Source organism: Colius striatus, chromosome 3 (assembly GCF_028858725.1).
Source record: "Colius striatus isolate bColStr4 chromosome 3, bColStr4.1.hap1, whole genome shotgun sequence".
NCBI classification, from domain to species: Eukaryota; Metazoa; Chordata; class Aves; order Coliiformes; family Coliidae; genus Colius; species Colius striatus.
The window spans coordinates 17636978-17659340 of record NC_084761.1 but is presented as its reverse complement, the minus strand read 5'-3'; the positions used below and the strand labels follow the sequence as shown (position 1 = coordinate 17659340).

General features: G+C 50.2%; 1 protein-coding gene across 2 annotated transcripts in view; it reads right to left on the bottom strand.

Moving 5' to 3' along the window:
• Positions 1–21845, bottom strand: part of PRKCB (protein kinase C beta) — a 125838-nt gene extending 103993 nt beyond the window's left edge. For both annotated transcript variants that reach the window (XM_061991950.1, XM_061991949.1), the window contains exons 1-2: positions 21474–21845; positions 21130–21161 (exon numbers count right to left, since the gene is read on the bottom strand). In XM_061991950.1, coding sequence (XP_061847934.1) covers positions 21130–21161; positions 21474–21643 — 202 coding nt within the window. In that variant the 5' untranslated portion in view covers positions 21644–21845. The remainder of the gene's footprint in view (positions 1–21129; positions 21162–21473) is intronic.
• Between the last annotated feature and the right edge of the window lie 518 nt (positions 21846–22363).

The window sequence follows — 22363 nt, the reverse complement described above, 5'->3', positions numbered from 1 at the left end:
CCCAGGCTTCACTGTGCTGGCTGATTGACACCTTGCCTGCAGCCACCAGCACTGCCATTACTCCTGCCCCAAAAAACTCCTCCTTGGAGCAAGGATGAGCAGGACCTTGCAAAGAACGCCCTGCCACACCACAGCATTAGTGCTCAAGCTGTGCCAAAGATAGAGCAAGCTTCTGAAGTTCAAGATGGTTAGCGAGAACCTCCAGGCTTCAGAAATAGCTTTGGGGAAGTGATACTCCAGATGACGCTTCAGGGCACACAGGGGGACTTCTCAGGGTGCAGTGCATGGCACTGCTTGGCAACGGTGGCTTCCTGCTCTCCCACGGGTGCTGGCAGGACCATGGCCCCGGGGCTAGCAGTGCACACGCTCAATGGGCAGTTCAGCTCCCAAAGCTCTCATCGAGCCACAGCACTGCAGTGGTCTCAGATATAGGAGGAAACCAAGTGCAAGATGAAGAAGCTTGAAGCCTGAAGACTGAAGGCCTTTTCTCCATCACTTTGCAAGTCTGGGGAATGGACACCTGATGTCAATGATCTCTTCTATCTCCAGCCTGGTCCCACCTGTCCTCGGTCCCCAGTGCAGGCTTGACCTGAGCCTCCCCCAAACCAAGCCCTCAGAACAGCCCACCCCAAGCCTGCGCACTGCCACCTTCCCTTCTCCTTTCTGCTCTTCTGCCTTGATAGAAAGTCATGTGTTGAAGTTACCAGAGAGCTGGAAGTGAGTCAGCACAGTAAACCACAGCCTAAGAATGTAACTAATTAAATTCACTCAAGCCAGCATGTTCCAATATACTCAAGACCCTAAACAAAACCAGTTGCATCAGTGGGACTCAGCACACAACCCCAGTATGTTGGCTCCTGTCTTCTGCAGCAGATTGTACAAAGAACGAGTCATCTACCAACACAAAAAGTCAGGGCTTTGCTACCAGGGACCTCATCCCTCAACAGAGATCTGGAGAGGAGTTTTGAGAGCTTTAACTCCCGAGACTACAGAGGTCATGCTTTGGTTGAGGGAACATCTGAAGCCATTACCAACCCACTGGTGGAGAGCAGAGAGCAGCATTTGTGTAAGTCCAAATGAATTGGTCACTTGGATGTAGCTAGTCAGATCAGCAACAGAAACAAACTGTAACTCATCTCCAATCTGTGCAGGATGAGAAAAGAGGAGCAGGTCAGCCAAATACTTTGCTACTTTGCATATATTTATCCTTCCCATCTCTTTTGTAGAGGTAGGGGTGTAACTGCTCACCAAGACTAGGAGACATCAAGGTCACACAGGCAAATTATGGCAGAACTGGGGTCTGAGCCCACAGTGTTTCCCAGGTCCAAAAGCAATGCCTTAACCGGGTCTGCTGTAACTCCCAGGGAGCAAGGAGGATCTAACGCTTCACTGTCACTGAACAGTGCTGGTGGTGTTATGGAAATGCTATGCAAAGAGATCCATTTGCAGAGTGATACCCACAGGGACAAGCCTGAAAACCTAGCAAGAGAAGAGCGTTCATCAGCATCCTGTGCTCATGGCAGCTAGCAGAACAGGGCTGCCTCCCTCCTCCCAGCTGTGGATACGAGAACCAGGGAGATCTCCCACTGCAAACATCACAAGATGAGAGGAAAAAGCACCTTTCCACCTCAGGAAAAAAAGCCGCTGGGACAATCTGTGCCTCCTTATACACCAAAAACATCTGCAATGGAACATGGGAGTAAGGCAGAGCAAAAGCGTTTTAATCACTAGCTTACATGAATAAAAAGCATTTAGTTAAAGACCTTTCTGCTGCAGAGAACATTTCCTTTATGCAATTGAGACAGAGTATGAGAGCATGAAACCGAATCCAGTAAGTGCAACTGAGACGCAGCAGGCGAGGAGGGCAGCAGGGCCATCGACTGCAGCGGGTCCTCAGTGCAGCCTTCCCAGGACAGTGATGCTCTCTGAACCCACCCATGCACATGCAGTAATGGGAGGGAAAAAGTACTAAAGACTCATTTATGAGAACTCTCTAGCATTTCTTTGGCAGTACAGAGATGCTGAGTGCTTTATTGCACGGCTTGTCTCTCTCCCAATCCAGCAAGATAAAAGAGATCCAAGACCCTATAATGGATCTATTATTTAATAAATACAAGCATGCAAAGACCTGGCTTATGCTAACAAACTTTGATAGAAGATAACTAACCATCCAGCAAGAATAACATTGGGCAATTAAACGGCACTTCTAAAAATAGACTACCTGACCTGCTACCACTTCTGACTATCAATCCATCTCTCCCTGCAGAGAAGCTGTTAAAGTTGAGTCAAACCTCAAAATAGTTGTTCTTGCATCTGAAGCGGTGCTGTGTCTGTAAGCGATCCACCCCTTCCTCAATTTAGATCACTCAGAAACCTTCACAGAAAGAAAAATCACTACGTGTCAAGGCAGCAGCAGAGAGACAGATATTGATTGCAGTAACCACGAAAGTTGTGGGAAAGGTTGCAGAAACGGGGCTGTAGCCAAACTGGGGCTTCACAGCGAGAGGCACTCTCATCTTGAGAAGTCAGTGACGGGGAAGGAGCAGGCAGCGCTCTGGTATCAACGCGTCGCTGGACGGCTCAAACTGCCCTTCAGGAGGTTTGTTGAGAAATGAGGAGTTTGAAGCCTTCCAGGTTTGTCTGATGGTGCTTTCCATTACTTTCTGTCAGCCCAGCAACATCAATGCACACAAACACCACACAGCACAGCCCCAGCCATGCAGCATGGACTCACTGCCTGCATGGGCAAGCGGCGCTCTGCCTGCACACGGTGCAGCTCCCAACATTCACCCCACAGCCATCCCCTCAGCTTTGCCCACTTCAATGCTGTGTTTTACACCAACAGCACTGCTCCAGCTCTGCAGGCTGGCGAGGAGTGAGGTCGGCTCTGTGTCACCACGCAACAAGCACTCTCATCTCAGGATTTGCAATTTCTGCACTGCATTCCTTCAACCAAAAGGCTGCACGCATCTAAACTCATCCTCTGGCTTTTATGGAAACAGAGGTGAAGGTTGTGCTTGAAGAAGCACAGCACATGTCCTCCTGGTTTTGGAAGGACCAACAGCAGCACAGCCTGCAGGCAGGTTACACAATCATCCTGGGCTAGCACAGCCTCCAGGAACTGCGCTCCTGCAGGAAGGCAGGGCAGGCTGTGGAAGTGAGCTGTGCAGGAAAAGTTTTTATCTGGGTATGATGACATCAGACAGGCTGGATGTCACCTCCCCCAGACAAGCAGATGAGTTACCCCATGCCACAACTGGCTACCCAGAGGAGGCTCCTGATTCACACAAGAAAACTTTTTAAAAATGACGATTTCATACACGTAACACCTGAAACACATGTGGTTTCATTCTTCATTTAAAGTCTTTTGTGCTTTTCAAAGATTGACCTAAAACCTACAGGGTGAAGAAAGAAAGTGAAAACTCAGGTTCTTGTTTTGACTGGGAGCATGACACTGCAGGGAGCAGAGGCTAAACAATTGAGCCTCCAGCCACCAAAGCTCGGGACAACGTTTAAAAGCCCACAGCCCACCCACTGCACAAGAACACGCTGTGCATCAGAGGATGCCCCAGGGCACGCAGCCACAGCCAGGCACCTTGGCACAGGGCTCTGCTCAGCCTCCCAATACCCTGGTACCACCAGGACAGAGGGATTTTAGTCCCTGTCACACTCAAAAGTGGAGAGTGCTGGTGACAAGTAAATGTTTTGCTGGTGCATTCTGTGGTCAAATCGCTCACATTACCCTCCCCCTGGCATCCCAGGAGCCACACATGGCAATGATGCCTTTCCTAAACCCAGTGCCTCTGGGGACACATACAAAACATCTGAACACTGCTCACAAGGAGACAAGGTTGACTCCCTCGTCCAGACAAACTACACCAGGAATGCTGAAGTTCTGCAGGGAGAGGCTTCTAAGCAGCTCCTGTGAGGCTACTCTAGCCCTCCCAAACCTGAATGCTCTCCCAGGCCCTGCTCTGTAACTTTTCTGCTAATAATTTTCCTTCCTCTACCAGTGAGTGAAAGCCATTTACAGGAAGTTACTCTACAGTTTCCTAGTTACTTCAACATAACCCTATTGAGAAACCTCTGTCTGGGCCAGGAAGCTCAAAAATGCACCCAAGGAAGGGAGCAATGAAAATAAACTTGTCCTGCCAGGACAGGCCACCTCCAACACAGTTCACCAGTGACAGGAGGGGTACCAGGGCTGGCAGGTTTGGGCAGCGTTATAGCAGCATGAGAGGCAGAGGCTTCATAGGAGAAACAAGCAGCATCTGCTTCCCCCAGCTCTTCCACATGGAACAGGGTAATTGTCACATCCTTCCTTCCCCCTCCGAAAACAGCTATAAGGCAGTGGTAGGATGTTATTTGACAGCACAGCTGAGCTCTGCTCCTAGAAGACATCACAGGACCAGCAGCACAGTGCACGACATGTGACGTTTGTTGAGGAGCCCCAGTTTGGCTATGCAGAGGCCAGAGGTTCCAGCCAAGCTCCATTATCATTGACTACAAAGCAAATATGAGGATTTTAGCTAAGCAGACTACACCATCGGGTCTAACTGTCCTTGCACAGCATCAGCCCTTCCCCACTCACTGCCACCATCGCTCATCCCCTTCGGCATCTGCTTCCCTCCACTGCTTGGAGAGGTGGCTACTAGTTGCACACCCCAAACAAACATTAACTGCTTCACTAACAAAGGAAAAGCATTTTTGTCAGGACAAACTGCCACTTTTCTCAGCTATGTCAGCATGGGTTTGTTACAGTCTCGTTGGACACACAAGCACTGCCCTCGGTCCACGCAGCAAGGCGGATGCTGCCAGCCGGCGCTGCCCGAGGCCATGCACAGCTCCGCTCCCACAGACGCCATCAGCAATGCTGAGCCACGAGCCTTCGCAATTAAGCTGCTCATTTCAGTGTAATGGCTTGGCAGTTCACATACAGCAGTGCCTGGACAGCAAATAAAACCTGAACAGGACAAGACTTGAATGTGCAATAACTCAATGAAAGGGGAGCAGCTGTCCTGACAGGCAGCCACCACCAGAAGGCTACTGCAGAGCAATTAGGAATCCAATGGTCTCCGCAGCGGTGGAAAGATGAGATGCAAGTTCTTTATTAGACATCCATTGGCTCTCACTCACAAGAAGAAAAGCACATCAAAACCAATGGCCAATAAACAGGGATTTAAATGAGAGCAGCAGGGATCCATTTACAGACACCTCTGTCACTAAAATACCAGGCAATTTCGTAGCCACTGCCCCAGCACGTGGGCACACATTCGTGAGCACTTCCACGTTTCAGGGTCATATACCTTTCCCAGACATTTTATGAATAGAAGTGTTAAAAGAAACTGTTTGGCCCTAGCTCTCCTGAAAGTTCCATTTTGGTCTTGTGTCAAGTGCACAGATAACAACTCCACAAAAACCATTGGACATTCCAACAGCTGGGAGATCATAGTCCTGAACACATGCCTCATGGGGCCAAGATGCACACACCTCAGGTCTCCCTGGAGCCCACCAGCCTTTCGGTTTGCTGTCATTCCTAAAGCCAAAAGCTTCAGCACCCCATACAAGTCAGCAGTGAGCTGACAGCTATTATTTTAGGAGTCTCCATATGGACCCATTGCAGCATCTTGCAACTCTAATTTAGGGCACAGACTGACTTGGAGTGGATGACTGTTTCCATCCCCCTCTCCGGGCCCACTGAACTATGGAGCATCTCCCAGCAGCTCCAGCAGCACAGTGATGCGAGAGCTCCCAACTCTGCTTGTCCCATTTGTTAAATGTAAGCTGCTGCAGAAAGAAAAGATGACAAGAAAAAACGCTGCCCAAGAGCATACATCCCAAAACCACATTCAGTGAATGAATTTCTTCAGAGTGAGGGGAAATACAAGCTTCCCCTTGTGCTGCCAAAGGGACTATCCCGGCACACGCACGGGACCGTGGTGCCCTCTCAGACGGAGAAGGTGCTTCTTGCTCCTACATGTAATGCACTTTGCAGTCACACACATCACCCATCCCAAATGGAAGAAGGGCAAGAGAAGAGGCAATGGCACTACATGTGCTTGCTTTACATTGCAGAGGGAGAAGCACAGTGCCACACGTGCAGAGAAAGAAGCGCTGGGAGCAGAGCAAAAGCCTTGAGGCCATTGTACGCCCATGGCAGCTTTGCCCTCCATGAACATCCTCGCAGTGCAGAGATGTAGTGTGGGGGCAGGGTACAGCCACAGCAGCTGAGACCCTGGCTGAAGTCACCCCGTCATAGCTCATGCCAGCCATCCTACACCAAAGATGCTGGCCAGCAAGGGCCAGGCATTGCTTGCCACTCTATGCTGAGACAGGGTCCTGCTCCAAAGGGAACAACACTGTCAAACCCTGGAAACACCCTACTGCACCACCTTGCCCTGTAATGCAGGCTCGTCCTGCTGCCACGCCAGGCACCCACATGGGTCAGCGTGGCTGTGGGCTCCTCAGGGACACCGACTCCATCCCCCTGCCCCAGCACTACTATCCATACTAACCAGCTGCAGCCAGCACCACCATCCAATTGGCTCCACTGCTTTTTCCCTAGCATCCCAGAGCAGGGGCAAGGATGACAGCACAGCCTGGCAGCCCCTTGCCTCCCTCTTCAGAAGTGACCAGATCAGCTGCATTATTTTGAACCCTCTCTGACATACCACTGCTTACTCATATGATTTTCCTCTTGCTTTTTAAAGAAGTATTCTTGTTTCATTCTGACATGGTGGAAGAAAAACTACACCCAAGTAGACAGCGATAAGGGAGGAACTTGCAGCAGAGCTGCAGAGTCTGAAGCACCCAGCTGCCACGGCACTCGATTCAGGAATAAGATAAGTAGCTGTGCCCCACAACTAGGAAGTGGCCCCTACTGCTGTCAGACAGCCTGGTCCTGGGGCTGCATGGGGGCCAGGGGGGATGCAGGGCAGCCTCTCCATCCACAACAGAAAAGGCTTGCTGCCTTCAGAGTCCCACAGATCAGGAAGAGGTTTAGAAAAGGGCAAGATGACCGAAACTAGAATAGCGTGCTGACAAGGAATGGTGGGAGTAGGCTGCAACCCCACAACCTGAAGACAGGACAGACGATGGAAGACATCATAAAGCCTACAAAATTCTACCTGTCACTGCAGGGCTGAGGACCATCTGTTCTACCTCTTTCAGGATCAGAGCTAGAGGCCATCAAACAATGCAAAGAATAGCAAGGGCAAAAGCAAACAAGAGAAGGTGGTTGTTGCAGGTTACCCCTGCAACCCTCAGGTCAGGGAAGCAGCAGAGTCAGGGCACGAGCAGTCCCAAGCCACCAAAGCACAAGCTGTACAGTGCTGTTCATTCTGGTGGCTCTGGAGTGAGTACCTGAAAGGCAATTTGCAGGTAACTGCTGGATTTGGTATTCCTTTACAAGAATTCCAGCCTTATAATTTCTGCAATTAGAAAGGGAGTTCTTCTACCCTGATCTAAAATAGAAGATTTTGTCACAAATTACTAGCTTTCACTCCCCTCAAACCTGAGTTTAAACTGAAACTTAAATGGAAATTTACAGGAGAATGAGAAAGTGAGTCAGTCTGCCCTTCCCAACAGTCGTTTATTTTCATCTTCTTGGACTCAGTTAATAGTAACACCAGTGAAATTAAGTTTCTTCCAAATTTACAAAGCCCAGAACGGGGGAGGTGGTTTTGGAAGGGAACTCTGCCGTGCTGCAGACCAGCGGTGGGATTTGCCACTGGCCAGGGATGCTGCTCTGTGGCTCTGTCCCCATCCAGGCAGGCTCTCCAGTAGAGCAGGAGGGCTTCCTGCCCCATCCAATCCCCTGCATAACTACCCCCACCCAACACCAGAGACACATTATGTCACAGTGCTATTATCCCATTTTTCCTACCCACGCCAGCAAGCAACTCTCATATCAGCTTGGGGAAATTACTAAAAATGACCTAAAAGATAAGTCTCTTGCCTAGTAATTTGCTATTTGGGCCACACTGTAGCCAGGTGAAGGCCAAAGGGATTTTGTCTTCTGAAGCGTGGCACACTGAGGTCAAGACAGCTGGAGATTTCTAACTTCCGTTTGGGAAAGTAACAGCAACCACTTGCTGTGAAGTCTTAGATCAAACAATTCCCCAGGGATGCAGACCAGAAAGATCTGTACCAAAAGCCACCCCTGCAAGATGAGGGGCTGCTCACAAGGTAAATCAGTCCCTGGCTCTCCATAACCCAGCTGAGCAGGGGGTCCTGGGGACATCCCATGAGCACACTGCCCGCTTCTGCTGCTGTCTTGAGAGCAAGCAGCACAGTGCTGGAGAGACAGCCACTCCTGCCCCATGTAAACCCTCACTGACAGGGCCACTGCCTTCAAACAGCTGACCTGTGGAAGTCAGCTGGCGTCCTCATTCATTGGGTAAAACAGATGAACAGAATCTGGAGCAACAGCCAGTCCATGGTTAGAGGTGTGTTCTCTTTTTGCACTGGCAATGCTCAGCATCATCTTGTGCAAGCTGACATCTCAGGCAGAAACAAAAGTTTCCTGAATGTATTTCAACTGCATTTTCAACTAGCAGCAGAGCCGAGGTTCAGAAAACATGCTGCAAAGCTTCCTACATGTCTCTTGAGTATTCAAGTCAATAGATGAACTGCTGTTATAGGAAAAAAAAAAAAAAAGCAACCTTTTAGGTATATAATAAGGGAGAATTTAATTCTGCCCCGTGGTTGAGAGGAGCCAGCCATTTGTCACGCAGTATTCGATGACAGTACTTGTCCACAACCCAGACAAGCACTTGCTTCCCTTACAGCAGGGCAAGGGCAGCAGACAAAGGAATTCAAACTCAAAAATGTTTGGCACCGAGACATACAGTTCTCATTTCATTTCAGAGAAGGAAGAAATTTGAACTATAGTTTGAATTATTTCAGTAAAATTCTCTACCAGGGTTTAGTACTCAAGCAAAATGCAAATCACCATCATGGTTTCCTAAGCAAATGAGCTATTGTTACATTTTTTCCAGTCCAGCAGCATCTTACTCTGAAGATGTAATAGCAGTCCTACTGAGCAGCAGCTAATTAAAGCCTTTCCTCCTGCCAAACCCCCAGATTCAGAGTCTCTAAATGACCCCGTAAGTGAGACTTTTTCCACCTCAGAAGCCCTGGGAGACTCTAAGGTCAGAAGCTTTGCTCTCAACACCACTGCGACTGTATCTCTGCCATGCCCTCCCCACTGACAGTGTGTAGGGCAGAGGTAACATGGACTGGTAACTCAGCTCCTCTCCCTGCTGCTTCTAGCCATGTGGTGCAAGAGCACAGGTTCAAAGACATCTCTCCAACTAGCATCCCACCTTATGCAGCTTTGTGTACAAGCCCCATAAAGGTTGCAGACAGAGCAGAAACCTCTCCCCAGTGCAGACCTCACTGCTGGCACAGCTCACTCTGCTATATATGGACCTCACCGCAGGTCTGAGAGGCAGGTCCGAGAGGCAGGTCTCTCCTGTTTCAGCACAAGCTCTCTTCTCCCCCTCCAGTTGGGAGGAAATGGCATGAAGGAGGTGATACAGTGCTAGAAGGCTTCTGAGACGGAGACCTGCCAGCCTCTGAAGAGGCCAGCTCACAGGATGAGCTGCCAGGCCACCAGCATGTAGATACAAATGCCCGAGGCAGGGAAAACCCCCAGAAGTCAACTCTGAAATCAGCTTCTCAGCTGCCACAAAGGTCACTGTTATACCCAGGAGAATAACTCAATGTTGTTACAGACCTACAAGCCTCATTTCCAGAAGACTCTGGCCCTGAGGCACCTCTCCATCAAAGACAAGTGAATAAGACAAATTTGGAAGTTAATGGACTGAGCTATTGGAGACAGTCCTCAGACGCATGATCACGCAAACATGAATTAGTTCTGCTTTACAGCTATTCCTGGGGCAGCAAGCAAAAAGCAGCAGATTGTCCTGTGGCAGGCTGGGGGGGGCTGAGGGGACATGGAGGCGGCAGGGGTGTCCTGCTCAGCCCACCCTTCCCCTTCTTACACAGGGGTCTCCCCTCTTGCACACTCTACTGTCCTCAGAAACTCTCTCCACTGGCAATTATGGCTATTGCACAAGAAGGCACTTTGCTCTGATCAGGTGCCCCAAAAAATGAGTTAATCCACCAGAAGCCGAGCGAACACAGATAATTTTATCCTCTCCCTTAAAGGCTGCTTTCCCAAAGCAACTCACAAGGCAATGAAAAATAAAGCCGGTAAAGCTCACCTCCATCATGACAACCTGGCAAAGGTTGCTCCACAGCAAAGGCAGCATCAAAGCTCTGGAGAGTCTATGAATTATACAGTATATACATATATAGTTTGGGGGATTATTTCAAGCTGCGCATAAATCTTCCATCAGTATGGGAAAGGTGACAATGCAATAGCAACTGCTGGGGACAGAGGAGCTCCGGCATGTGACCAAGGCCGAAGGCAGCCAGGACCGCAGAGACCACGCGTGCTGGAGCGACTCGGATGCACCTTCTCCTGCTTGCAGGGGAAGATCTGTCTCTCAGACCAGGGACACAGGTTGCACCATTTTTATCCCTTAGGCAATCTTTCTTCTCTTGGCTACTCAAGCTTAATGGCAAGTTTCCAAATATTTTTCCCAAGCCAAGCTAAAGCTGAAGTTATTTAGTGTAATGAATGGCAAAGAAAGAAAAAAACCCAAAAAAACCCAAATTACTCATCCTCTTGGGGTAGAGACGATATTAACAACCTTGACAAGCACCATCATTTTGCTTACAAGGCAAGTGCTAACAGCTCCCAACAAGTGATACGCTGAGATGTAAGATCTCTGAATCAGCCTCTCACCAAACCATTGCAATGATAAAGGCAACAGACCTAGAGACATGGTAAATAATGACTTTGCACTGCGTCAGGAGCTAATCTACTCAGTGATGCAAATTAAATTCGTGGGCCACTTCCCCCTCACTCCAGCTTCTTACTGCTATTATAAAACAGTCTTGATACTGACTTCTGACTTCATCGCTATGTCACCGAGCAAAGTTGCAGGAAGCCATTCAGAAGAGCCAAGATGACTTTCACTCCTCTTCACAACCTCACTTTCTCATTCTTCTGCTATAATTGGAAATCATGAAAATGCATTTGTTCATGTGCTAAGCCTGTTAACTGTTAGATGTGCTTGTTGTTCAGACCATCAGAATAAAGGTATATAGCTGTTCTCTCCAAAGGTGAAGCTATTACTGTTGCATCATTTCACATGGCAACAGAAGATGGGGAGGAATCTACCAGCATGATCAGCTAAAATGCACCAGCACCACAGCACAAGAAAGAGGAGGAGCGGCTGAAGGCTGAGATTTAGGCATCAGAATCTTTTTTAGCTTCCCTGCTGCTCACTAAATATCAAATCTAGGAAGACCAGATCAGAACTACAGGAGACTGAAGTTTTTAAACATGATCCCCAATCAACAGCAGCAGCAAAGCCCTCCTGAACGTTCAGCTTTTTGCACATGTGCACCCTCACTTAACTCACCCTGTCCTCTGTACACATCCCTGATAAAGCTGCTTGCACCAGCAGCTACACTCTCTGCTCAAACCCAGCTGCTCACAAGACCTCCCTCCAGAGTCAACACTTATCCTCCCTATTTCCTCAATTACCACCCCAAAAATATTCACCTGGTTGGAGATAGAAAGATTTTCTTGCTCAGAAGATTGCTCTGAGAAGTGAGCGCTTCCAACCGACGAGGAAAGCTTGCAGCAGACTCACTCTCTGGAAAAACACAGATTTAACTGGATGCCAAGTAAAGGGGAGTTTTACTTAACGAGCCTCAGGTTAACAAGCCCAGTAACTTGCATGTACTGAAGCCTATTAATATTGAGTCTTCTGGCAGGCATTGCCTGTCCAGCTAGGATTAATATTCTGCTTGTCATATTTAAACAAGACGTGTAAATCTGGCACAAAAGCAAGACCAAATATGGAATCAAATTATTTAAGCTGACAAAATGCAACTCCCATGCATTAGATGTTCAGCAATCAATGCACTTCAGCTGGGGCAGGAGTATTCGTGCTCCTGCACTACAGAAACTGAATTCTGAAAGCAAAGGGCTAATGAGGCTACAGGTGCTCATACCAAGTATGTGCTGATTCAGGTACCATACTAGAACTGGGGGTTTCTTTCCCACAGTGCAAGGAGCAAGACAGCTATAAACAGCTGAGGAAGTCAGCTCAAATCCCTCAAAAGCAAACACCTTGAATACAATCACAATTCTGTCTCAGGTCAACTACAAGCCACAGAGAGCTGGCCAGATAATAAACCTGGCTTCTGCCTGTGCCCACCATTCCCACTGGCCTGAGAGCATCTCCACACAGTTGACACACCAGCAGACACATTGTGCAGTCAACTCAGGCCTGCCGAAGAAGCAGCAAGGGAAAGAATCACATCTTTATCTAAACTGCATTTATCAGCACCTAACAGCAGAGCAACGATTGCCACAGCCCAGGTCTGCCCAGCCTTGGCCAGCCTCCAGAACGACAGGCACTTTGTAAACAAGAAGAGAAAGTAACCGGCTTCCAGCAACCTCTTCACAGGAAGATGACAGTGAGTGCTATTCCAGTTCACAACGAGGGAGCATGAAAGTGCAGATGACATGGCTGCAGGGTACAGTCCTGAAGCGATTTCCACGCTGTAGACCAGCATGCGGCCAGCAGCCCATGCCCATGGCTGCCAGCAGATGCTGAGCTCAACGATAGTGGCAGCACGCAGCTTCAGCTGCACCACGATGCCACAGGAGCAGAGCTGTCATGTCTCATGAAATGCATTTCCTTTTCCAGGGAACCAGGATGAGCTGTTGGAAGCAATGGTGAGCGAGGGCTGACTTACTGCATAAAGTGGGACCCTGTAAGGACTCGTCATGCTTCCTCCCTTATCAATGAACAGTTAAATAACCCTAAACAAGAAAAAAAGTGACTGCTGCCTGCAAGTTATTGTTTTAATTATACATAATTCAGGTGGCCTACTCATAAGGTGGTCATTTGCATTTATTTTTGTTTTCCAATGTAGGCTGGCCTAAGAACAGGACCAGTAGATCACTCAACCCATATTAAAGTAATTGCAACTGAGAGCACGGTGATGCCAACACAAACAGCCATGAATCGTGAAGATTCCTCTGTCCTTGTGGCACAGCTTGCAGCAGCCCCTGCCGCACCTCAGGGTCATGTACCCACTCCAGCACTGCAGAGCACTGGACATCCCCAATTCCTGATGGTGCTTGAGGAAGAAAAGGGTTTTGAACACCCCTCCTCTCTCCTCACCAGCAGAAAAAACCCACTGAAGTACTTCTCATGGGGCAGCAACTGTTTCAAGAGGCAAAGGCTTCCAACTACCTCTGTGCACAGCATAGGGGCCAAGCAGGACTGAACACAGAAAAAGCCAAAGCAGCAAGCTTTGAATGGCTGAAGACTGCTTGTCCTTGGCTGTTTCAATCAAGCCCTGGCCACATGTAGCAGCACAAGCAGCTCTCCCAGTTCAGCATCCTGTCTAGCTCAACCCTGGAAGCTGCAGTAGTAGCTCACTGCAGTCAAAGCTCTTTGCTGTTCCAGAGTCCACAGCTTCTTGGGATGAGACATGTTGAGGGGTATGTGAGCAACCCCCTGGGACAGTCCCCATGGCTACTGTTCTGTGCAGTGCCCCTAGGAATCCTTATCACCCCTGCAAAGCCAGCCAAGCACTTGGCTGCTTCTGCCCTTGCATAGGATCGGCTGCAACTCTCTCCAACAGCAGCTCAGGGCTGGGAGTGCTGCCTTCCCAGGAAGGGTTACAGCCAGCACAGCTACTTCTGGGAATTGCTTCTGCTTAATACACAGCATTTGGCTGCTACCGAGCACCACACAACTGGAGCTTTCTTCTCATCTCCCCCACCCCTCCTGTGGCTTTTGTGGAAAAACTGACTTCTTTGGTCACAGCTGCTCCAGCCCAGCAGGACAGGGCCGGCCAGGATCAAGTCTCTCCTGGTGAGAGCTCCTTCTCGGATGGATCAATAGCCCCTGTGCTCGGGAAACACCCTTTAATGCTCACCCTGATGGGCTGTAGAGAGATTTTCACCTTCATCCATCAGGACACCATCTGGAGGATTACAACCACTACACAACACTGCCTGTACTACCATCTCTCTGCCTCAGGCAACTCCTGGCCAAGGCACAGTGGTCAGTGACACTAGCCCAGCCCTGGCTGGCTGGATTGTGGGACTGGCTCCGAGAAGGGAAGCAGCAGCCCTCAGCTGTTGCCCTGTGCAAAGCAAAACAAGGGACAACCCTTGTTTCCTCTTGCCCTGGGGCCCACACACCCTAACTCCTGCATCTCTGCTTAGGTATAAGGTTTCAGCACAGTGGGGGAAAGGGGTACAAGGTTTCACACTCCAGGGGGTCCTTGCAGGGGTTCTACTCTGAGAAGTGTGGCAGCCCCGGATCCAGTAAGTTTCTACTAAACCACAAGGTACAGGGCAATGCCAGCCCAAGGGATGGACAAGTCCTCAGTTGCACTTTTTCTACGACATCATTTGAAAAGCCTGGAGGGTCTGTGGCATGCTTCGTCCTCTCTCCTCCCTTTTCCCCTTGCCCAGCTATCAGGGACAGTGCGCACATCAGCCATCAGCAGAGCAAAGGGTATTTGTGCCGGCAACACACAAGGTGACATGAGAACGCGGCAATGGGAACCCAAGGCTGCATCCAGGATCACTGCACAAGGACTCTTTTTTCTGCTTTTGTTCCTATTGCCTCTTTTCAGAGGCCTTGTTCTCAGCTATCCATCTTGGGTTGCAGCCCTTGTTCAAGAGGGACATGCTGCCCAGAAAACCTACAGTTACCCCTCCTCTACAGGGAGCTTGTTACTCACCTTTTCTAAATGGCTCTAATTCATGGACTTTTAGAATAATGACTCATGAAGCCACGCTGGAGGAATTAGTCGCACGGCACTGTGAACGCCCTCCACCACTGCTCTGTGCTGTCCCTCACGCTGGAACCTTACCACACGCATAAAAAGGTGACCAGCCCACAGTCAGACTCTGGCAGGTCCAGAGCTCTGTTTGTGTTAAAGTGCAGCACTAATCCTCCACACAGCTGGCTCCTGCAGGAAAAATTCTCTCAGCCATTTCTCTTGGGCAAAATCCCATCCCACCCACTATTATAAGCATCTCTTCCTGTCACCACACACGTTTGATTCAGACCAGGGGACAGCACTTTAGCATTCCCCTTCCAACTGTACACTTCATAATGAGATGTTCCAAGCAGTTCTGCCCGGAACTAAATTATGGGCACAGCTAGAAGTTACTTTCTTAGTCACTGTGATCATGCAACTTATTTGCTGATAAATCCAAAGGGGGACGGGATGGCATTGATGAGCATCTCAGGCATTTTCAGATTTTTGCCTTTTCACGTACAGTCAGAAGAAAGAAGAGCTTGTGTAACTCCTCTAGCTTGAGTTTCTAGATAAAACCCCAGCAGTGGACAGAATTCACACCAAGGTTTAAGAGAAGACTGAATCCCACCTCCTGTTCCATACCAGGTATCAAACCCTCAAGGTCTTGATCTCTTTTGCAACCCCGGCACCTTGTCGCCCACAACTTACTGCCAGCGTAAGGATGCCCTACACACTCTTCCAGGAGCCCGTGTGCTGCAGGGATCTGTAGGATGACGCATGCATGAGCTAGCAGAAGTACAGAAATGCCTGCACGGTTTGCTGAGAAGTCTCCTTAGAGACAGCCCAGGCGTTAAATTCCCCTAGAAGAATCAATACCTGGAGAATAATCATGGTAGAGGCTCACATACCAGCATGGTTTAAACTCTATAGTGGAGTCACTGACAGACATCAGCTGAACATGATGCAAACCCCACTTCTGCCACCTCCATGGCACCCAAACACCCCCGAGACCCTCTCTCCAGCCGCCTATTGCCAACACCAGTCAGCAAGAGAGACCCTGGGAAGGAAACAGACTACCTCTTGAGCAAAGTCTAAGATCGTTTTAGGATGGCAGCTATCTCAGGAGATAAGAAAGAAAAATCTACCACGCTAACTGCAAAGGGGGAGGGAAAAGAGAAACCACTTCCACTGAGAAGCTCAGATGAACCCTTCTGCACTGTAAGGGGACACTAACAGGGCTCAAGGTATCAAGTGATCCCTGATGAACCTTACAGCTACAAACTCTGTGCTGCAAGAGGGTTCTGTAGGTCCAGATTTCCCTCCAAAACAGATCTTCTACAGCTGCTCTTATGAGCTACAGGTATCTAGTGCAGGAACGAGCAGGATTACAGGCTTTAAAGCTAGGCTCTGAAGGAGACTTGGTCCTTCGACCAAAATGCATAGGGGCACATCTTCCCATTTTCCCCATCAACTCTGTTTTTATTCACAGTTCAGCAGAACCACAGACCATCTGGTGCAGCGCAGAGGATCCGACCGAGTTCCCCTTTCTATTTCTACCTGCTCCAAGGCGCTGCCCCTGTGGCCGGAGAACCAGGCTCTCACTGCCCAAGGCTCCACAGTACCAAACCAAGAATTGTATTACTGCTGCAAGGCACACCAAAAACCCTCCAAAATTATGTTTCCAATTTCTGCAGCATTATATAATTAGCTTCGTTTGTGTTGCAAAAGTAATTGCAGTAACATTTTTAATTAGTCTATTTGAACACTAACATTTCTCCAGTGTGCATAATATGTTGACACGAAATTACTGGGTTTGAGGCAACTCTGAATGATTGGAGTTTGTTTTGCTTTTGTTTCTCACTTGCTTAATACAGTCAATAAAAGCACACGCTGAATGCCTGCGTGAAGTTAATGGTGACAAACCAAACCCCGTAGCAGCACCATGGGCTGCAGTTACGACCAGAGCTGTTACGGGTTTCGCTTCCGTCTGGAGGGCAGCAAAGAGGTGGGGGAAGGAAGGGTGGGTTTTGAAGGCAAGATAGCAAGGGAGAAAGACTTCCTTGAAAGGTAAGGCCGGTCTGACACTTTCCAGCTGCTTCATTTCAGTATCTACGGTTGAATTGTGAGAACACCACAAAATGATAGCACTGGATTTGGAGGATGGGGAGAGGAGAAAAATAAAAAGGAATTATATTTGGTATGAAGTTTGGAAAGAGATTAAATCTGCAGAGTACCTTTGCTTACTGAGCCACACCCAGGGAAGTAAATATTTTCCCCAGAAAAGTTACGTCATGAGATCTAAGCGTCCATTACCAAATGATGCCTTCTTTTCCCCTTCCCCTCTTAAGAAATCAAGATTATTCTTTCCAAGATGTTTTCTACTCTGTACACGTGAAAGCAGTAACAGATGCAGGTTATTTTTTACTCCTAAGTGAGAATCACATCACATCTCCTCACCTCTTCCAGAGTGGAAGCGAAGCCCAGCCCAGCTGCTGTGATAGCAACTCTAGGTTAAACAAACCCAGAGCCCCACCTCACAAATCTCTAGTGAAGCTGGTACCTTGATCTGCAGAGGAACAGAGAGCTGCTTGGACCACAGGAGAAAGATAACTCAAGGACAGCAAGGAGGCTTATGAGCAGGAAAGATAAAGAGAAAGCTGCCAGTTCCCAGAAACAGCAGTTTCCGAGAACAAGACCAAGAATTTCACTCTTGACGGCTTTCAAACCAGTTCCCCTTACTTTACCACCCCCAAAGCACTTCTCAAGTCAGGAGAACCGAGACAGCAATGCCATAGGCTGGTAACTTCACCACACATCACTCCCTCAACAAGAGAGCCTGCAGATAACTAGATGTTGCCTCTTCCGTCCTCACATATTTCCTAGTAACAGCATTGGAGAGATGGACCTCAAAACCTGGGAAGGGGAAAACATGTACACCCCTTTCTCTGTGTTACTTATGAGTTCCTATGAGAGCTCACACACCTTCCAGCTACAACGGACTGTTACAACAGTCAGAAAGCCTCTCTGTACCGCAGGCTGACACACGGTCAGGGCACAATGAGCTTCTCCCAGGAAGAGTTCGTTTTTATGGCAGCTCCAGGCACATCCTAGTGAAGTGCTGCGGCACTTCAGTCTTCCAACATCCAAATATATACTGGCATTTTTTGTTAACCTGTAAGAACCAGCCCTGCTTCTCGGGGCCACCTGCACACAGACCTCCTGTTGTCCAGCACAGAAAGGCTTTCTGGCTCTGAAGAAAGATGTTGGCCCAGGAAGTCTTAAGATGCATATAAGGATAAGAAGATGATTGTATACAAGGATAAGAAGCAGATTAGTAAGCAATTAAGTGGCATTTGTGGTATCCATTAGTATTTCAAGCTACAAAGAGTCAGTTTCTGCTAACTTCCTGCCAAAAGTCACAAGTAATGAGCTAATTAACAATCTAATTACTGCAAATGCCCTAGAAAGAAATCAGGGCACAGGTGAAAACCTACTTAAAGCAAGCCTAGCAGTAGACAACAGCTCAGAAAGGAGACAGGCAGGTGCCTTAGCTACGTTTCAAGCCATTCCCACCAAACAACAGTTGGGGAAGCTGTTAAAATTGAATTAAAGCTGCATTCACTAAAAGGAAATCTAAACACGACAATCAAAGCTTACTGCAAGCCCTGTAGAGCTCAAGAGAAAGAATTCCTAGACAAAAACTAGCCCTGAGGTCTTTTTTCTCCCATGTAAATACGACTTATTTACCAAGTTCAACAGCAGCTGCACCTCAGCGTGTGGGGCACAAACCCAAAGCCCAGAGCTTCCCAGCAACAGGAGCAGTGTCCTCACTCCAACAGCTCCGCTGCAAGGGCTTGGCCCATGGCAGGGACAGGAGAGGCACGTGGTGCCAGCCCTGGCACTCCCAGTACCTCCTCCCATCACAGAACCACTGCCCTTCCTCCTGGGCTAGCTATGATTTCAAAGCAGGTGGCAGGCAGCAGCAACTTCCAGCTTGTGCCTGACTTTCCAGCCTGGAAGTGTTCTGCATGGAGACACGGCATGCCTTGCATCATGGGGCACCCACGGCACGATGCTTTTGTTGAGTTTGGGATCACATTCACAGTCTACCCCACTAACAGAAACACCTTCAACCAGAGACTTCAGAACCTTGCAGAAGGGGACACATGCAAAAATCCACAGAAAATCACTGATTTGGGGAAGGTACTTGGGCTAAAGATCAGTCAGTTCTACATATCACAGGCTGCAAATGTCCTGTTGCAATACAGTAATGCGTTTTTCACGTCCAGTACCAGAATAACCTGGAGAGTGGTTCCTTAATGCAGAAAGGTATGTTACAGACCAGTCACAAACCTTTAGAGACATTGCCAAGCACAGCATGCTACTGGCAATCTCACTGGTGTTACTGCAGCCTCATAAGCGCTCCTGCTCCAGGAACCACAGAACAAGACTGCACTATTCGACATCTACGAGTTGGTGGAAGGTCTCCCCATTTGGGGATCAACTGCTGTGTGTTAGCAAGCCAGAGGCCATCTTTAGGGACCCCATTTACTGACCTTGCACCAAAGACTTATTTAATGCTGGTTAGAAATGTTTCAGGATAAACCTTGGAGCAAGCGCACAACCACAGGTTTGTACAACAGTTGCTAACGGCTGGAAGATAGACTAAAAAAGGCTCCAATTATCTGACACAGAATGTCATAGGCAGAATCGAGCAAAGCACTAGGAATGGTACAGGAAAACCCTGCCCCACCAGCACATAAACTCCACTAGCTTTTCTAGCACACTTCAAATTTTAGGGGCGTTGCGTTAGCACAAGCACGCCTGGTGTGATGCTGCCTGCACCATGAAGAAAGTCACAAAATTAATGTCTGGGTAAACCTGGGGAGATCCACAATATGAGACACAAGCTGCACAAAACTCCTCTGAGTAATGTGACTTAACCGTCCATGTATGAAACCTCAGGTACCAGGGGAAGCTGTGACCTTCAGTAACACCACTAGGACGTGTTTTATTCTCCACGTCTGCATTATTCTGCTTGCCAGCAGCAGCCTGGGCGTTTAGGCTGGCGTTTGGGAGGTGGCAGTGAAGGGCTTTTGGTATTTTAAGGTTATACTTTTAAGGTTAAGGATGAGTAGCAGCACATTTAGATTAGGCTACACTTATAGCACTTGCACGAGCGTCTGCAGAGATGCTCTTGAGAGCACCCCAGACAAAGCCCTGGTGCCTGCAGCCGCCCAGCTGGCAGGCGCAGTGCTGGCAGAGCTGCTGCCGGGCACTTGGACCCTCCGCGGTTTGATTCAGTGCCACAACGTAACCTGGCGAGGAGGGGGGGGGGGGAGGCTACTTTCTGCTTCAGATATAATGAAGGCTGCCAGGATGAGCTGTTCCCGAGATAGAACTACAGGGTGGTTTTATTTTCATGCAAAATACCTCAGCTCAGGATTCACCCACCCGTCAAAATAAAACTCTGCCCTAAATCCTCCAAAGAGCAAAATTTCACTGCCACAAACTGCAAGCACCAGCCCATGTGAATCCCAAGCCCAGACCTTAACCCCATACAGGTGCGACCTGCATTGCCGTGGCCAGGATTAGCCAGGCTACCTGCAAGCATCTGAAACCTGCAGTTCAGCTAACTACAAAAGCACCATGCAGACAGATAAGGCCAGTTGATTCATTCCAATTTCCTGAGGATATACTACAAATCCCCGAGAAGACCCTCCAGAATCCCAGCATCACCAGAACGAAGAACTCTGGATGTAGTAACCCAAAAGCTATCGCCGTGGATTTTGTTATAAAGCCTTATTTTTCCCCAGCAACACAAGTAAGCTATTCAAGTTCTCTCAGACTGCATAGTTACGGCGTTGGACTGCCACTGAGCCACTGCCACGGAGCCAGCAGCTGCCTGTTTGCCATTAAAACACACGCTTTCACATTAAGTACATTAAAAACAATAAACTTCCCTCTGCCTTTTTCAGGGAGGGGGATTTATCCCAAGTCTGGGGCGCTTATCTCCAGCGTGGAAATCCGACTGGCTGAAAAGCACCGACCAGTTGCTCAGATGATTAAAAAAAAAAACAAAAAAAATGACTAAGCTGCTTCCCGGGCCTGGGCACGGCGGCTCCTGCGGGGATGCTGCCCGCCAGCACCAGCCGCGATGCTCCGCGGGCAGCGACGGGCCGGGCTGCGGGCTGTTCCCTGCCTCCCTAACCTCCGCACCCCGAGCCCCGCCGGCAGCGCGACACTCACCTTGACACTGGAAGCCCTGCTTGCCGAAGCCCCTGTGGAGAGAGACGCGGCGTGAGACACCGGCCCCGGCGGGCAGGGCTAGGGGAGAGCGGGCACCGGGGGAGCTGAGGGGAACGGGGCCGGGAGCCTCGAGGAGGCTGAGGGGGAGTCGAGGAGGGGGTCCGCCGGGCCAGGGGAAGGGGGATTACGCCGGGCCGGGAGGAAGGGGGCCCGGCGGGCCGGGGTGGGAGCCTCGATGCGGGTGAAGGGAGGTCCCGGAGAGGATGAGAGGGGTGTCCCGCGGGCCGGGTGCGCCGGGGGTCCCGGGGATGGCGGTGCCACCAGGAGCGAGGGGCGCGTCTCACCAGATGAAGTCGGTGCAGTGGCTGCAGAAGGTGGGCTGCTTGAAGAACCGCGCCGTGAACTTGTGGTTCTTCACCTCATGCACGTTCTTCTGCCGCAGGGCGCCTTTGCGGGCGAAGCGCACCGGGCCCTCCTCACCCTCGGGGCCCGGCGCCGCCGGCGGCTCGGCCATGCTCTGCGCGGGCTGCCGGCCGCCGGCTCGGTCCGGCTCGACTCCGCTCGGTTCAGCTCGGGCCGGCCCGGCCCGGCCCGGCCCAGCTCAACTCAGCCCAGCTCAGCTCAGCTCAGCCTAGCCTGGAGCGGCCCGGCGCAGCCCTGCCCGGTCAGGCTCAGCTCGGCTCGTCCACTGCAGCTGGGGCCGGAGCTCGGCTGCGCTCAGCACCTCTGGCTGCAGCTGGCGGGAAGCACCGACACACACCCGGCGGCGCTCCGCCCCCTCATCTACATAACGCTCCCGCCCCGCCCCTCATCTGCATGGCGAGCCCCGCCCCCGGCGCGCCGCGCGGCCCTGGCCCCGCCCCCTGCTCTGCATGCGGGTTTGCATCGCGCCGCGGAGGGGGCGGGGGGCGCAGTGGGCGGGGCAGACACAGGCTCCACCCATTCGCCTCATTTGCATGCGGCACGCGCGGCCCCGCGCCGGCGCGGCCCCGGCCCCGCGGGAACCTGGGCGGCAGCGGCGGAGAGTGGCGAGCGTAGGCCGGGGGGAGGCGGGTGAGGGACGGTATTGGCGGTGATAACGACGAGAATAACATCACTGAAAAAAACGAGGAAAATCCTCTCTTCGGGTCCGTCGCGGGGGCACCTGCACTGAACGGCAAATGCCGCGGCGGGGCTGGCGCTCAGCGTGGCGGCTTTCCCCAGGCTCGCTCAGGAGCCCGAGGTTTCTCAGGGG